General features: G+C 32.3%; 2 protein-coding genes across 2 annotated transcripts; both read right to left on the bottom strand.

Moving 5' to 3' along the window:
• Window positions 1-332: 332 nt before the first annotated feature.
• Window positions 333-6,061, bottom strand: LOC119835758. Its single transcript, XM_038360741.1, has 10 exons — window positions 6,014-6,061; window positions 5,171-5,348; window positions 4,600-4,832; window positions 3,926-4,052; window positions 2,969-3,158; window positions 2,589-2,718; window positions 2,173-2,254; window positions 900-1,030; window positions 523-610; window positions 333-409 (listed from the first exon to the last, which is right to left on the bottom strand). Exons 1-10 carry the CDS (start codon window positions 6,059-6,061, stop codon window positions 333-335), a joined length of 1,284 nt encoding a protein of 427 aa, XP_038216669.1.
• Window positions 6,062-9,317: 3,256 nt separating this feature from the next.
• On the bottom strand, window positions 9,318-17,400 carry LOC119835640 (Y+L amino acid transporter 2). Its single transcript, XM_038360591.1, has 10 exons — window positions 16,893-17,400; window positions 16,299-16,401; window positions 15,958-16,073; window positions 15,213-15,338; window positions 14,464-14,563; window positions 13,944-14,112; window positions 13,385-13,585; window positions 12,955-13,104; window positions 12,344-12,515; window positions 9,318-11,636 (listed from the first exon to the last, which is right to left on the bottom strand). The coding sequence occupies exons 1-10, from the start codon at window positions 17,095-17,097 to the stop codon at window positions 11,575-11,577; spliced, it is 1,404 nt and encodes a 467-aa protein (XP_038216519.1). The 5' UTR covers window positions 17,098-17,400; the 3' UTR covers window positions 9,318-11,574.
• Between the last annotated feature and the right edge of the window lie 670 nt (window positions 17,401-18,070).

Here is an 18,070-nt window from a genome sequence, read left to right on the forward strand (position 1 = left end):
AATTTTATAGGGTAATAGACCAACAATAGATTCAAATTATGGACTATATTTATATAAAGAAAATAATCTTTAAAGTGTGTTATCGATGCAAATAAAGGGAGGGATAGAATAGTTTAACTATTGTCTGTTTATATTCATTATTTTATTTCACTTATTCGGTTTTGAGTAATTGCTAGCAGAAGGAACAAAACCAGTAATAGAAGCCCTTCACTCTTATGCATATTGAAAAACAACTTTTATTGGTTAATTTGCTTTTAATAAGTCACAATGTGAATTAAAAAAAGTCACATCCGTTGTTAATTGTTTATTACATCCAATACAAATATTTGATTTCATTTTAAATTTTTACCGTGTTCGAAATTACCCTGGATTTGGGAATCATGAATGAATTTGTAGCTACCGTCTCCACCTGTAACGAATATTTTACTTAATAATTTTAAATACACACATTCAAAAATATATATCTACTAACAATAACATAAAATATAGATAATTATTATTTATTATTCTTAAATAACTTACTAGTTCCATCGACGGGTAAGTGAGAATTCATAATAATTTCCTCGGGAGGACCGTCTCGGGTTTCAGTTCTGAAATTCGCAGGTTGAACCTGGAAGTTGGCAGAATTTTATATAATTTTTCTACTAATTCGAACTACTTACCTAATTAAGACTATAATCCATAATACATTAGAATAAAGTTTTGTATAGTTATATAGTACAGTTTCTTTAATCACCATCGTCAATCCTACCCAAGATCCTTAGCCTTTTAAAACGGGAAATGATTAGGACTTTTCTCTGCTAATGTTCATGGGCGATGCGGTGATCGCTTAACATCACATCGGCCGCCTACTCTGACATAAAAAGAAAAAGAGATTACGCCGCTGAACGATAAAATACCTGTCCTTCATTCCTCATGATGTCAGGCATCACAACACCACCAGGATATCTGTTATATATTCCATTCAGATTGTAGTGTAAATTCATATCTGGACCGATATTGGCTTTGAGAAGCTGCTCCCAGATACCACCTAAAATAATAATAAAATAAAAGTTAGTTTTTATGAAAAAAAAAAAAACGTTTGTTGAGCTTCAATTAAAAACCTATGCATCGATTTGTAATACATTGTAATCCAGAAAAAATTTAAATGTTTCCTTTCGCTGTATTACGGGAGCAAATCTACTAGCAGGATATGGACTGAATAGACAATTGTATTATTATATTTAACTCTTCCGACATTGTTCACTCTAAAAAAATCACTTAATAATTAAAATAGATCGATGTGGTAAGTTTTCGCTGTCATTAAAATATTATACACTGAATATGTGTAGGTACAATACTGGACGTTGTCCTTCGTCCCGGCTCCGTCCGGATATCAAGATTCCTGTTTTATTATCCTTATTGAGCATTTAATCGGTATGAAAAGTATCCTATCACGCAAGTCAGCTCATACCCTGTCAATATACCAAATTTCATCAAAATCCGTTCTGAAGTTTCAGCGTGATTGACAGACAAACATCCAAACAAACAAACTTTCACGCTAATATTTAGTGTAAAGTGTTATTTCAATTATACTTAGAAAGTTGCTGAATATGTAATTAATATAAGGTGGTAATAAAATAGATCCAAAAATAAAGTCCTTTACTGAGACCCGTTTTGGATTTCCCTAACTACTATCATATTGAAATTCCTTTTATCGATTGGCACGAAACACAGCCTTGTTAGGGAAAAATCCGCGTGTCAGACGATTCCAATAATTGGGGAATCCCGAATGCGTAATTTTTATATGGCTGCCGTCCAATCATATTATTTTCATTTAGTCTTATTTTTGTTTGGATTTTTTTTCTTAATGTTTCCTGTTCCAATGTCATATAATCTATAACTACTAGAATACGATAAAATATACAAGTGTTTCAGTGGAATTTTCACTGTGTCACTTTTTGCGATATTTTTAGTTATTTCACGTTGAAAAAATATATATGGGAAAGCTTATAAAAATAAGCTTTCACATATATATTTACTTTATGTTAACTGACTCTTATGTTTTGTTTTATATGTTGCCTTAGCTTTTAAGAAAAAATAAATTTTCTATGTAATAATGCTGTTTAAAAATTTCTGAGCGAAAAGAGACAAAGACAACATTACAATTTGAGTAATACAAATAGTACTTACCTTTGTCGATAGAAACAACAGGTCTATTGGACTGCCAAGGATACTCCCCATGCGCTTGAAAGTATATTGCGTAGGTTGAAAGCTTAAAGCGTAATGGTTTGTTAATATCATCAATTGGATATATATTTTTTTTTAAAGTTAAATCAACTGAACGATTCACCGAACGAAACACAGTAGCATTCGCATGCTAGTATTACATCTTGAGTGAGGGTGTGGTACCCTCCCCGGTGCGTCCTGGCCCAATTCAAGCTGAACCGAGCTTGACTCCCTCATTATAAAAGTATGTGTAAGTTACTGAATTGTGTTAAAATTACACACACGTGCCCGGGTTTTTACATAGATAAAGCTACTTAGTATACCTATTTTAAACATAGTTTAGTTTATGGAATATATATTTTTATCTATCCATCTATTACCTGTGTGTAATAAAGTGAGAGCCAATATTTCCCTCCATGCCCAACAAATGCGGTTTCATTGGCGTCTAACAAACCAGTGGGTACCTCTTGATGCAGGAACTCTGGTGATATACGCAGGTTGCAGCCGTACCTACACATTGTTATATTTTCAAACTATATTACTACTGGTTTCGTAAACCTATCTTTTTAACAATCGTTTCGTAGGAATTATCGGAGGAAACCGGCATGTCCAAGAAACAAAAGTTCGACGACATGTGACACCTGCCAACATGCGCTTGGTTAGCGTGGTGGATTATGGCCTAAACCTTCATAGGTGGCCTGAGTCCCAGCAGCGAAAACATATATGGGCTGATGATGATGAACATTACAAAATTACATACCAATCCGGGCAAGCCTTCAATATGTCATACGGAGCTCGATAGTATTCAGCCCTGCGGACCACCGGGTTCCTCCTGTTGAATCTCTCGTTGGGGTCAGTCAAGTTCACACGTTTTATCTTTATGTCTCTCCGTTCGCAAATATAGTCGTAGTGAAACTTTGGTACGGATTCTCCGCGAGCGCAATACGTCGCTAGTTTACAAAAAAATAAATGAAATAGGTTGTTAAAACAAATTTTATTACCATTATTATACATACATTATTCGCTTGTTTCTTCGAGCGCGCTAATCTCAGGATCTACTAGACCGAATTCAAAATTTTCTGGCCATTGGATACGTACGTGATCCCTGAGTGCTATAATAATATATATCAATAGCGCGTGATAATAGAATTATTAGTTTTCGTTTAATAATTCTAAATTATACCTATAGCTTGGAACTGATAAACGTGAAAAAGTGATATTGTAGACTTCTAAAGATTTTGTAATTTAACCGCTATTGTCATAGATATATTACCAAGCTATTAAACTTAATTCAATGTAATGATTTTTATTAACTTTCAAGGGTAGTCATACAAGAATTATATCTTGTTTAACTACTCATATGTTTCTTCTTGTTATCTGATAAAAATCTTAACATTAATAAATGGTAAATACGTGTCAAGATAAGCTTCAAGAAAAAATAAATAACGTCCTGTCAAGTAAATCAACAACGAATGATCAGATATTTAAATGATGTGTTTGCTTATTATTAGGTATATGACACACCTTATTTTGTCCATATTTTAGAAACAAGTTTTAAAAAACAGTTATATTTACTATACAGAGTTTTTAGCAGATTTACAAACAACGCTTTACGGTATACAGATGATAGATACTAATTTTTCGTTTTCCAACCATAGCCTAAATTAAAGTTGGAAAGTTTATTAAAATAGCGTTTAAAAACAGTGGTGAAACTTACTCCTGTATGTGCCATCGAGAGAACTAACAGCTGCATATTTATCTATACAGTATCTGTATCCTAAAACAGTTGGATACCTCAAGTAGGGTACTTTACACGAAAAGCGACCCTCTTGATACATTGAACCCTGAAAAAAAAATCTTAATCGAGTTGTTTCCTTGAAAACATTTTAACTTATTAATAGGAAGTTGTTTCCGTGTTTAATCATCTTGTTTTTTGTAGAAGAATTACTTCATTTAGAGGTCTATATAGTATACATAAGTTACATCCTATAGCTGTTAATATCACATATGCAAAAGTGTATTTATTTCTATGTCTTTCTTTCACGTCGCTACGAAGCTCTTTCATGTAATGTTTTTTGTGCCTGGAGGCAGTTAGGAGTCTAGAGTAGGCTATTTATACCCCAGTAAAAAGAAGTAGACTAGAGGTCCGCCCCGGTTTCGCACGTGGTACATATAGAGCATCTCAATAAAGGGGCTATAAAAAAACAAAGAATATTTCAATACGGTCCAGTAGTTCCTGAGATTAGAGAGTTCAAACAAACAAACAAACTCTTCAGCTTTATACCATTAGTATAGATTTATAGCTAAACAAGATAAAACTCGAAAAAAGTGTTCATCCTGACACAACTGTGCACTGAAATCCTGACCTATAAAATCTACTAGTCACTTTACCTTGCAAATAACACTTCGTCTGCCCGGCGGTCTGGAGACCCCACCGAAGCAATATGTCCTGGTCCCATTTATCATGATCTCAGTTGCTCCTATATGTGATATGAGTGTAATACCATTGATCCCAGCCAATGCAAATCGCTGGAGACCTGCCCTCTTCCTAACCTCAACGTTATTTTTCATACTCATAGTGTTCACTATCGCTTGCCAACCGTAGACAAATTCATGCATCGGACCTATGCAATTTACTAGTTATGTAATAAATATAATTAAGACATACTATTTTATACTATTACATTTTTTTCTACATTTGTTGAAAAAAATCGTGATCAGTAGGTCAGAAAAACTATTCGACCCTATGGTATGGGATTCGAACTCATGTTTCCAACCCAACTTTTATTATCAATTTAGATGAATTTATGATTGTATCAAGTAAATTCTAAGTGCATAAAACGCCTGCAAACATGCATTTTAGAGAATTTTGAACGATAATTATGAAAAATAACTCTTTTAAGTTCCTATAAATTAGAATGCTGGAAAGCTATAGCTTGTTAGGCTATGATGAAATACAAACCGATGCCAAAGCTATCTCCGTCCAGGAAGTTGAACATTTCTCCAAAGGAATCTGGCATCAGCCCAGCAATGACTGTAGAAGCTTGGAAGTTTTCATCAGGTAACTGTGGCCCTATCTCGTCAGCTGGAGTCGTGAACTCGTGGGAAATATTGCTGTAGTGCGACCGGGACGCATCGCTCTACAAGATTTATTGTTTATTTATTCAAAATATCTATAATAAGTGATGTTCAGTGTGAGGTGATGAATTTATGAATTTGTTCGGGTTGCATATTGGTGGCTGTTGATAAATCTTGAAGGCCACTTAAGAAATGTTAATGTAGAATTCAGTAACTGATAAAATGGTTTATAATTATAGTTTTTCAAGCTCCGACAAGCCGGTTATATTATCATTTTATTAGGTAGGTACATGAATAATGGCCAGTCTACAAAGGCTAATAACTAAGTGCCTAATGTTTGTCGCTAATGCTAAGTCCTAATGAGTAAAGTGTGAAATAAGTGCTTTTGAAGTGTTAGTGTTGGTGAATAGTACCAACGAATTGAAATCGATTCTATTTACTAAGCGTCAAGTCGTACCGCAAAGTTGTCGCTTGCTAGCGGTGTAAGCAGTTCAACAAGTTGAATCGACAAGTGAAAACACGAATTTATTTGTTGAATTTTTTGTAATCATGTCTGGTCACTTACACCTTGCAAAAGCATCTACGTTAAAACGGTTACTTCTCACTTCTCAAAATAGAGTTTTAGTGGTGTGACAAGCAATAAGTACTTAGAACTAAGGCTGTGTGAACCGGTTCTAAATATATCCTTGTTGTGTTGTATTTCTCTTATAATTAGAATTGCGTTTACCTGCAATGTCCATAATATACACAGCAAAATAACTTCTCGTTTCATCATTTGCACCTCTACGTCTGGTGGAAACCGATATCAAATGGCAATATTTTAAATGAATATTATTAATTGGATCGATAAAAATAATTGGTCTCCGTCAATTTGACTGTTTTAGCATATTGTACGTACTGGTTTCAATTAAATTATTTTCTGTTGAATTACTGTTTCGAATCATCGGATAAATTTCTATCAATTTTTGGTAGTTATCATATTTCGCATAGCAATATGCTATGCAAAAATCTTAATATATGTGTGCTTCAGCCCTTTTAATAGGCGCAAACGGGCAATAAAACGAAAGCAATACTTTTAATATTTTTAATAAAAAAGCAACAGGTCAACGTTATGACAAAAACAAATAACATTCAAAATTCAAAGGAAAAAAACAAAACATATGGCATTACTGGCACAATTTTTAGTCTTACTTCTATATTAAAGAGAATACTATTCACCAAGTATCACTCCAGGAGAGTAAGTCACAAAATATGAATCACCACGCCACTTTATATAGCGAGCGAGATAGAATACGATCAATGACTAATGTGCGAAAGAGATGACAAATGAATGACCACCATTTGTTCTTTTTTTTTGTAAATTTTCTTTACATCATCTTCGTGTATTTATCTTTTAAACTTAAAAGTTAAGTATACACGAACAGCAACATTTTAATGTAACTTGGTGAATAAGGAAAAGCAACAATCAACATTTATGATTACAAATTAAGGTTCAAAAATGCATAACAATACGTCTCAAGAATAACTCCCGCAAAACAAAATACAGGGGACTCCTAATATTTTTTTAATAATAAAATAACCTACAAAACTGTAACAGTAACGTTTAATGTTTGACACATACTTCACAGATAAGTGACTTTCAAATTTTAATTTGTTACAAATTACAATAAAATTGTATAAAAAATACTGTAAAATTTGTGTCTAACGTTTAATTACGTCTATTTGTACCTTTGAACGTAAGTAGGTTTCAGTTACGGTCGAGTTGATGCATTTCTATTAAGACAAAAGTTGAGTAATTGGAAACATTATCAATTGAGGTAATGTTTTCTTTTGTTATATTTTACGCGAGTATCACACATTTAGAAATCGAGGAGCTTTAACAGACTTCAAACGCAATTTATTCGGTCTTCGTATACCGTCAAGACATATAGCAGCATTAATATTAATGAATAAATCATTTTTAAAATCCGTTAAAAAGGTTTTAGTTTCTAAGTGCCAATTAAGCTCTGAATCTGATTATCCGAAATAATAAAAAAAATCACGTGACACAAATGTTATCTCCTCATGTAATTTTGTGTACAATCGGGTAGTGGGTAGTTGGTAGGTGTGAGAATCTGCCATCATCAATAAGTCAGAACAGCGTTAGCCGGGTTACCCAATAATATGTAATTTTACATTTCAATAAATAAATATTATATTATTATACACTAGGCCGTAACCCACTTCACGAGATTGACATATTTTCAGTCAGTAACTTGTGATACAGTAATATATTATTATTACAGCTAATACCAATAAAATACAATGTTATTCTCTTAAGCTATACATACAAATATGTATTAACACCATTATTTGATAACAAGAAAACGTTTCATATAAGCACACAAAATCTAACCTAACGCCGCGTTGATACGAATCAAAACCCCGGCTTAGTTTTTATAAGTAAACAGTTAATACACTACAATACTTGAAAAAACCAATTTTCAATGTCTTCATAGACAAGCGCGACAAATGTTATGCACCCACTGTAGGTTTTTAATCCATTTTCATGCTATTTTGTTATACAGTTGCCTTAATCGAGATTCTGCGCAATATTCGACCCGGAGAACTATCATCTAGCTAGAAATTACGTATCGAAAATAAGACAAAACTATACACGGGTATTAAGAATCGTCTCTCTAGTTAGTACGTAGTAAGTATATAATTATATACAGAATAGCCCTCAAAGAAATAAGCTGCATAATACACGTATAAAAGCGAAATTTCTCGATGTTTCCTCATTCTAATAAATGGCATTAAGGGAGTTACACATTCACCGCCACTAAGCTATTCAGTATATCATATTAAATATACAAGATTTAGATTTGTGAATACTGAAAAGACGAAAAGAGTACGTAGCCAGAGAGGGAGAAGGAAACAAAAGATGCTATTTCCCGTGGGCTATTCCCACGTTTACTATTATTATATGTTATATATTATATACGTATGTTTCACTATTGTAAAGCTGTCTATTGTAGATTTCGTGACACAGAAATCATACCATAAAATCACTTCTTTACGACTTGATATAAGGACAAACAAACAAATATTCACATGTATTACAAGTATGGTAAGTTTAACCAACTCCAAAGAACTGATAAGTTCGCCACTTTGGGACAGGTTCATAGGAACATTTAAAAATCTTATATAATTCGGTAAAACCTGATTGAATGTAGAGAGCTAATAAAGAGATGGCAATACGTGAGATTCAAAACTACGGAACTATTTATCGAATAAATTAAATATGTAACATTATGCTACCACTCACCAAAAAAATGCACAATGCATAACACCTACACCCTAAATACAAGTGTGACACTACATATGACAAACACTGAGCTAAAAACTAACCTTGTTAAGTAAACAGTCAATATAAAACCTAACCTAATATTCTAGAAAAAAATATGCATGCAGCAATCAGTACAATAAATCTGACAGAATGACAGTCATACTGTAAACGTATGTCGCATAAAACCAAAGAGGTATTAAATAAAGGTTGTTTATATATGTCCGATATTCAGAGAGAAAATATCTTATCTATTTCCCTCTAATAACGCTACTCGCAACTAATCGAATCGTGATGCTTTATTAATACTTCGCGTGGACTGCGCACGCGCATATGGAGACGGCTGACCTACCGCGATCTTCTCTCTCTCTTTCTAACAGGCATCTAGAGGTCTCCCTCTCCTGTTTTCGTAGATAAGTAACAATCCAAAAATCACAAAATACAATAACATTCGAATACAGAAGTCTAAACACTACGCTACGAATATAAACAAGCTACTATTTAAGGCACCGATTGGATAAAATGCGTCTTAAACATTAATAATAATAAATATGTGTTTGCACGATGCAGCGATTAAAAATAACAACATACAGCATATTCTTAGAGAATTAATGTGCATATACTTATGATAAAGTCGCAATCTATTCATTAGTATATATATTTCACAAACTAAGCGATGTTGTACTAAACATGTTACAATATACTTGCTGAAAATAAAGAACACTTAGAATATAACTTTCTCGCGTTGCTAAACAAAACATGCGAACGTGCGTGCATACAAAACACTTGTTGAGAATTAAAGCTAAGATTCTAAGTCATGGTGGCAACTTAACTGTATAGAGAGCTTAGTAAAAAATAAATACTAAAAATAATATTTCTAATACAAGTACTATGCATTTTGAAATAAGTATCTTTTTGCTTTCGAAGTAATCCTTGTTCTCAAGATTCGTACATTGAAGTAAACGATATAACTTCTAGATTCAGAGATTCCAAATATTACTGAATAAGTACTAAATTACAAATGTAGCAATGATTACTAACATCATTATATTATGGTTGTACAAAAACAAAAAAAAAAAAAAATTAACATACGTCATGGTTATAGACTAACTGAAACAATGCGAGTGAATCCTCAGATCCAAATAAGTCCTGTGGAGGTTACGGGGTTCTAATTCCAGTAGGGGAAAGTATTCGATCCAGACGACCTACATATAGCTCTGTCTTTTCCCAGTACTGGAATTGGTACTGCATTAAAACTTCAGTAATCCTAAGTCACCTGATGATGCTAATTTTAATAGTTTCGAATATACTAATAAGCATATTTTATAAAAAGAATACTGACTGACACCTACATTCCAGATCCGTACAAGAGATTGCATTATTATTATTATTATAAATACAAAATTTATAATTATAGATAAGAACTTACAGATGTTATATTCATTATAGCTAAAATACATTTTTGTATGACAGAATTGTATGAAATCGCGACGGTAGTTACGAATGTAGGATAATCATACAAATTCCTATCCTATAGAATACATTATCATCAAACTATTATCTATTGCTTGTAATGACAAGAACCTGTACGTTTTTACCTACAAATGACAGTTACCCATTCTTCGCAACTACTACAATTTAGTAGTTAGATGTTTCAATTGGGGGTGAAATATTTTATAATAATGTCTACAAGATTGCGCGTTATCCACGGTTACATTATAGTATTATAGTCAACATTTATACTAAACTTGAACGTTAAATATTAATTTAATACTTAATATTTATTTATTTACTTAAGCCTCTTTCAAACAGTCGTGACAAAGTCAATATTGTGATGAACACAGAGATACATTAAATTACGTACATTTAGAATATTCTGAAAACATTCCAAAATACAATAATTTTTTGTGATCCTCAAATACTCTATATACACATCACTACAAACGTAGTTATTAATCCAACTTATAGCACATATTATATTGTCCCATATTAATGATAATAGATATTTAATTGATAAGATCCATTAACAATTATTTCTTTACAAAAATTTTGTTTTTACAATACCGACTACAACAATCACATAGATATGCTTATAAATTGCAAAAAAGCTATAAATATAGTACAGTCCGACCAGATAATTGTACACATTTTAATTAACATTAACATTTTCTTTAAATCGTTTTTAAAATAATAGCATAATATAAAATATAAATATTAGTACAGGCACTCATCCCACCATTGGCAATTAGATAACATCCGCATTTTTTTTAATTAGTACCTGTTATAATTAAATGACATTTTAAAGAATTAACAACAAACAATTCAGAAAAAAATATACAGATAGAAAATAATGTTATCGGACCCTCCGAAGCCATCGCTATAAAAATAAATGCAAATATAAATAAATAGACCAAATATGCCATGTTCTAACAATGTAAGTCTTCTTCATTGACAACTTCTTGGCAAGAATAAAGACACACATAATGTGCTGGGATGTTTCGCACAACTGCATCGTAAAATAATTGATATCACATGTACTGAATTGCCATTAAGGCCCAACTTTGCTTGTATGGTCTGGGCCGTCACATGTATTTCATGTAAATCATTTTCCCTCTAATCGGATCGGATAAGGGCTTTCTCTTTATAATTTTTAAGTGAATAAATACCAGTCACTAAACTTTTTAGTTCATAATACCATTAAATAAGATTTTTTTCACTTTTGGATACAATTTTGAACTATCAGTATTTCATTAAAATATGTATAATAATAATATGGCTCAAGATGTCATTACAAACATTATTATATAAGAACTTTGTTTAAAAAATACATCTATCATAAATATGGTACCACTGATACATTAAGTACAAACCATAATCAAGTATAATCATTGCAACTACTAGTTGACAGTGGGACAAGTGCCTCGTGACTCTTATAAAGATACTTAATCACACATACGTAAGATTCACTCTTCCTTGTCTTCTACCGCCGATAGGAATAACTTCTGACAGCCGTGTGTGAATTTAGCTGTGGATAGTGTAAATAAATTATGAAACTTTAAAATATCAATGTTTATAAACTTTTAATCGAGCAAGCACAGCACCACTAAGAGTACCAGCAATTTGTAAAGTTTTCTATTGTGGTAAACATTTTATTTATTAACAGTTTTGTTTAATATATTTTAACCTATTGTGACAACCCTAGCAAAACATACAATGAATGTTTGTTTGTCTTTGAATAGTTAGTTTTGCCTCTGTTCTCTTTATCTGTTCATGTGACCTCCGAAAAACAAAGTCGTCCACTTGATAGACAGATCAGCTTAACATTTAGGCTGCATTCATATTTTAACTATCTACCCTCTGTTTATCTCATACATTGAAACTGGCGGTCTTTTCCCTCATTCCATCAATCAATACTTTCCTCATATCTTTTCTATTAAAGTTGGCTATCCAAGTCGTTCTAGAAATGTTCGGCGAAAGCAGATGGTTTCTTTGGCAAGTCTCACATAAAATCTTAACTACATACACATAATACAACGTGGATTACTCCATTTGTCCCTGTACCTATGTATGCGTAAAACTTTTAATCTACTCAACGGATTTTGATGCGGTTTTTGTGTAATAGATATGAGTGATTGAAGAGTAAGGTTTATACGTACTCCGAATTTAACGCATGCGAATCCACGGACAAAAGCATGTAAAAAACAATTCCCACAAATAAGGGCGTCCACTCACTAGACAGTCCCGCAACGCATTTAGGCTGCGCGCGCACGAGAAGCAGATACGCGGGCACGCCGGCGAGCGTGATCAGCGCGCCCGCTATCACCGCCACCGGCTCGCTGACTATCGGCACTATCATGAGCACCAGCAGCACTAGCACGAACACTATCGGCATCCAGAGGGACACCTGGAAGGAATTTCGATTGATAATAATTTAAACTTAAATTGAGTGAAGTTAAATTGCATGTGTCAATAAACATTAATAATAAGATTAATGTGTTATCATGACATTACACTATCTCATGAATCTTAGTCATGATATTATCAATATTATATGTTTATAGTTGTACTGGGCTCGGAATAAATCAATAAAAACAATCTTAGCATTCCCTTATGTTTCTTATCCCTGTAATTATACACTTGGGAGGTTACCATGACGTCTTAAAGTAGTACTAATACCAGTGTGGGAAAGTCACTACGCTAGACGACCTAGCTAGCTCTGTCTTCTTTGCATACTGGAATTAGTACTACTTTATGACGACGCAGGATCTGTCCCGATCTAAAAATATTTATAGCAATAAACCCATTAATCATAACTTTTTACTTACTAAGTTTTAATAGTTTACCTTTATAGGTCTAGCAAGATGCGGCTTTTTATATCTCAACCATAAAACAGCGCTACAGCTGAGAAGAGTGAAGAATGATTCCACGACAGTGCAGTATGTTATCAGTGATGTCAGATTGCTGGGAATCAGCATTATTAGTGATATCAGCATCTGTAATAAATACGACAATATAGAACCCAGTTATAAACTAATCAACTTTATTTTGCATAAAGCCGCAATAATGCAAATGATAATTAATTTTTAAAGTTACTTTAATATCATTGTTATAAACTTACAGAAAAAAAAAAACTTTCAGCTGCTATCAACAAATTATAAGGAGAATTGATTACTAATGTACCATATGATTGTCTTCAAATGATAACAGTGTAAGAAACCAAAACTTTAGTAATAAAATACATCAAAAAAGGAAAGTTACTCAATCAAAACTCACCAAGAACACAAGCGATGGCATGGGAGACATGCACTTAACATTGATATGCGCTAACAATTCCGGCATGTGCCCATTCCTGGCCCCGGCGAAGCACATGCGAGATGACGTCATGATATGCACAGAGAGACCACCAAGTATTGCTATAGCCACCAGTGTGGGCATGGCCCATTTCATCCAGCCGAGTGCAGCCACTGCAAAGTCCTAGAAAATAAAGGACATTTAATAAGGCAGTCTATAATTTAGTCTTTTTAAATGTTTACAAATGATGGAAGAGATTGAAGCATGGTGGAAATTTAATGCAAATGTTATATAAACAAAACATATTAGAGTAATTGATGAATATATTAGTCTTCCCATGTATACATATTAATTCACACAATTGCTGTATAGATCTATATGAAACCTGGCACAGTATTATGTATATGAATAGAAAAACCAAACATAGTCTGTATTTAGTGAACAACAAACCCTTGAGTATGTTCTTCGAAAATTAAACACAAAACTGAACCATCTCAATAAAATATAGATGTAATCCACCAATAATTATCTAAATACTTACAACAGCTATAGCCTCTGTGGCCCTCACACCGTTGGGACCCAAAACCGCGAGATACGACACATTCGCCAAGATGTATATGCCCGTTACAAGTGGTAGCGATATATAGATGGCTCTTGGGAGATTAACGAATGGCTCCCGAAGTTCTTCTGTCATGAAGTTGAGGTAATTCCTATAAAGTTTTTAATAGCATTAATTGTTTTGTCAAGCTTTTGTCTGAGGAAGTTGAACATATACAAATTTACAATACAATGTAGCTCAGGGAGTACTTTGTTTCATTTTAACAATCTATTATTAAAACATCTCTAGAAACATGTGTCTCCAAATATAAATATTGTGTATAGTTTGAGGAATTTCGTAACTCACTGATGAAAATTAATTGTTCACCAACATGTTGACATTAAAATTATTCTAGTACACATTTTCTCATGTTTTAATAGTAATTTTGCTATTAGATAAGTATTAATAATATAATGACAAATGACCACAAAAAATTGTGTTTAATTGTTATAAACCAACATACCAGCCAGAATAAGAGAATATTCCGGAATAGAATGCAACAGACCAGTCACTGACTGAAGTTTTTGTGCCCGCCCAACCATCTTCAAAGTGTTCCACCCCACCTGAATAATCCAATAAAAGTTATTTTAGTATAAAAGTTATTTTATATATCACCCAAACTATACAGTAAATTTTTTATCTATATAAATTACATTATTCCGAAAAAAGCAATAAAATAATCCACTACTTAATTTTGCAATTCACAAGAAACATTATAAAAAACTTGCCAGTGCTAGTCAACAACTAAAACTGAATATGCATTGCAATTTTAATAATATACATAGCAGCAAAATTCACCAAGATAAATTTTACTTTAAAGAACAATTTAAAAGAGTACAAATATATAACACATTCCTGCAACTTGATAGGTGCAATCCTCTCCTGGAATATATGTTATATATATGTAATATATATGGAATATATATGTAAGTATAATTAACCACCCGGCACTACATTTTCCATTTATGAACCACATATTTTCAAATTAAGTCAATCAGCATATGATTATATTCTTTATATTATTTTAACACACAAATTCTTCTTAGCCTTAGTTTCTATGACAGTGCATTCATGCAAAAGAAATATTCATATTTTTGCAAGAACTAAATTCAAATACCATGCCAAATGTAAATATAAACCTTTGCATAGCTTTCTTAATTAATTATCATCTTATCCAAATATTCATAATAAAATAAAAATATATATAATTACCTTGCGCCATCCATACAATTCCACCCAATATAATTATGACAAGTGCAGCAATTTTTGTGAACATGAACACATTCTGAATGCGAGTTGTGAATCTTACATCATAGGCATTTATGAATGTCAGAAAACCTGCAAAAACGTTACCATAAGCTGTTTTTGCGAGAAAGAGTATAATATACATACATACATTCATCCATTCAGCCACACTTACACACATTCGCATTTATAATATTTATATGTAGGATTTAATATGACTAAAACTGAAGAGATCGTTTGTGAACTGGTCTAATTTGAAATATTCTTTCAGTATTAGATAGTCCAGGCTATAGGCTGTATAACATCACATACATAGTGGGTGAGACTTTAGGTAACTATTAGTTCTTTATGAAGATAGGAATTTGGAAAAACAATTGTTTAGTTAAAACTGAAATTGAACTCAAATTAACATTAGCTTCTTATTATGTTATAAAAAACAAAAGTTGTCCAGTACTGTAAGAACATGATGTATGTGGTGTCATAACTTATATATAGAATTCCCTTGTTTAGTTAATGAACTCCTCCAAATCGGTTGGACCAATTCTTATGAAATTTTGTGTGCATATTGGGTATGTCTGAGAATCAGCCAATATCAAATTTTCATACACTTAAATGATAAGAGTAAGGTAGAACAGCATTGGCCGGGTCAGCTAGTATTTTATATAAATAAGACTCAAATGTTAAACTCACACTGAACAATTTTAATACTCACATATAGTGACAGCTGCTATTAGTTTCTGACAAAGTGGATCAATGGGACAATTGGGAAATATTGGTTCCAACAGATTATTTGCAAAAGTCACTGACATAATGGCATTTGTGCTTGGTCTGAAAAAAAGAGTTTTATTCAGAAATCATACAATAAGTTGTCCTAATCTGATAATGCAATAAAATTAAGACAATTACAAAATATATTGAATTATAATTTATGAATGAATGATTGGGTTAAGTACCTTTACAAAAAAATTATATTATGTGTCGAAAACTTCTGTTGTTAACATCCAAATTCTGTATATCTACTGCTAATACACATATAAGATCAAAATGACTTACACAAATACCAAATTAGCATCCCATAAATATAAAAAAGCTGGCAGTGGTCCAAAGGCTTCATTTATGTAATGGTAGTCTCCCCCACTTTGAGCTAAAGCTGTCCCTGTGAGGTATTGTTTTATTGAATTCAATTGTTAAAAAAAATAGATATTGTAACTTAGATCTGCAGGAGTTAACTTAAAAAAGTGATCATGGTCAAAAAAGTGGTAGTAGGGAAGCTACTCTATAATTTTAGTTCCATAAGTTTCAAACCTCAAAAGTTTGGCATATGAATAACCCACTCCATATAAATTATTAGTATATAAATTACATTATTATTCCAAAATATTCTACATTGTATCCTTGACATTAAAAAAATGTGAAAGTATTTTTCTTAATGGTTTTATAATAAATTTATATGACTTTCAGAAATTTTATGTGTTGATAGTTGTCTGTGTATTAAAGCAAAAAAAAAATAATTGGGAAGTTTTCATTTTAAATAATATATTATACATAACATTTCAGTTCTTGTAATGACGTATTGTATCTCATACAGTTCGTATCATAAATCATATAAAAAAAGGCAGAAGCGTGAATTTTTTGAATAAAACTTACCCAATTCAGCATAAGACAGAGCTCCAAGTGTAGCAAGAACGCCACAGGCAGCCCATACAGACAAAGCACCCCAAACCGAACCCGTTTTCTCCAAAACTTCCTTCGGCGAAATAAAAATACCACTCCCAAATATGATGCCCAATATTATTGCAACTCCTTCCAGCAACCCCAATTGCTTTCGCATTTTCACACGCTCTTCAACCATCGTCAATTTTCACTTTATACAAACTGGATCACAAGAAATCTTTCTCTAATATAAGTCCGCAATCCGCGAACTTTCTCTGGTTTTTAGTTCAACTATCTATAATCTAACCTATACGTGAATAAAATACAGCATTTTTGCAGCATTATTTTGTTTGAATGAATGTCTTATTCGCAGGAAGCCAGATAATTCACTTTTAAGATAATAATTAATACTTCATAATTAGTAGTATAAATAATGCTAAATTAAAAAATCTAAAATAACGAAAGGAACGCAACAATAGGTGCCTACAAAATCGAAGTAATTTTCGCGCTACACAAATCGAATATAAGGAAGAAGAGATTTGAGCAGTGGGCACACTGATACCACAGATTATATAAATAAATGTATTCAATAATCTGCGAAGAAAAAATAGGGGTTGTTTAATAGTAACATGCACATTTTATTAAGAGAGACAATAAAAAATAGTTGACCTCTTTTTAAAGAACTTACGTCACACGTCGCATAGTAAATATTTTAGAGGTATATGATGTACGTAGCGATAATAAGCATATTAAAAAAAAGCAAACAAAAAGCAGGAAGATTAAATAACTAAGAAAAACTGTTTACGTTTGTTGTTAGTAGTCTATGTAGTAAATTTAAATTTTCTTACAGAGCTCGTTATATAAGAATTAAGGAGGAATTGGCTCGAGGAAGTTGATTGATTTTAATTATAGTTCATAAACTCTTCTTTAAAATGTTTAATTTGTTTACTAGCTGTTTATTACTACCATAAGGCTTTTAGTCGTATCACTTACATATTTTATTATTGTCATGCGGAATAAATATCCAAAATTAACCATTCATCCGTAGCCGTTCGGTACTTTAATATTCAGAGCACGTATAAAAAAAATGAGAGTACAGTTACAAATTAAAATCGAACAAAAATATAACTTTTTCGACATAGGACATTACACTAACTAAATTACAAAATAAA

Source organism: Zerene cesonia, chromosome Z (genome assembly GCF_012273895.1).
Source record: "Zerene cesonia ecotype Mississippi chromosome Z, Zerene_cesonia_1.1, whole genome shotgun sequence".
NCBI classification, from domain to species: Eukaryota; Metazoa; Arthropoda; class Insecta; order Lepidoptera; family Pieridae; genus Zerene; species Zerene cesonia.

What these genes read in the sequence shown, in the direction of transcription:
- LOC119835758 (XM_038360741.1), bottom strand. Translation starts at nt 6,061, where the DNA reads ATGATGAAACGAGAAGTTATTTTGCTGTGTATATTATGGACATTGCAG. An exon ending in CGGAGATAGCTTTGGCATCG is followed by an intron (nt 4,833 to 5,170) that starts GTTTGTATTTCA and finishes TAAATTGCATAG; the next exon opens with GTCCGATGCATGAATTTGTC. An exon ending in TCATGAGGAATGAAGGACAG is followed by an intron (nt 611 to 899) that starts GTATTTTATCGT and finishes GCCAACTTCCAG; the next exon opens with GTTCAACCTGCGAATTTCAG.
- LOC119835640 (XM_038360591.1), bottom strand. Translation starts at nt 17,097, where the DNA reads ATGGTTGAAGAGCGTGTGAAAATGCGAAAGCAATTGGGGTTGCTGGAA. An exon ending in AATTGTATGGATGGCGCAAG is followed by an intron (nt 14,564 to 15,212) that starts GTAATTATATAT and finishes TGGATTATTCAG; the next exon opens with GTGGGGTGGAACACTTTGAA. An exon ending in ATATTCTCTTATTCTGGCTG is followed by an intron (nt 14,113 to 14,463) that starts GTATGTTGGTTT and finishes AAAACTTTATAG; the next exon opens with GAATTACCTCAACTTCATGA.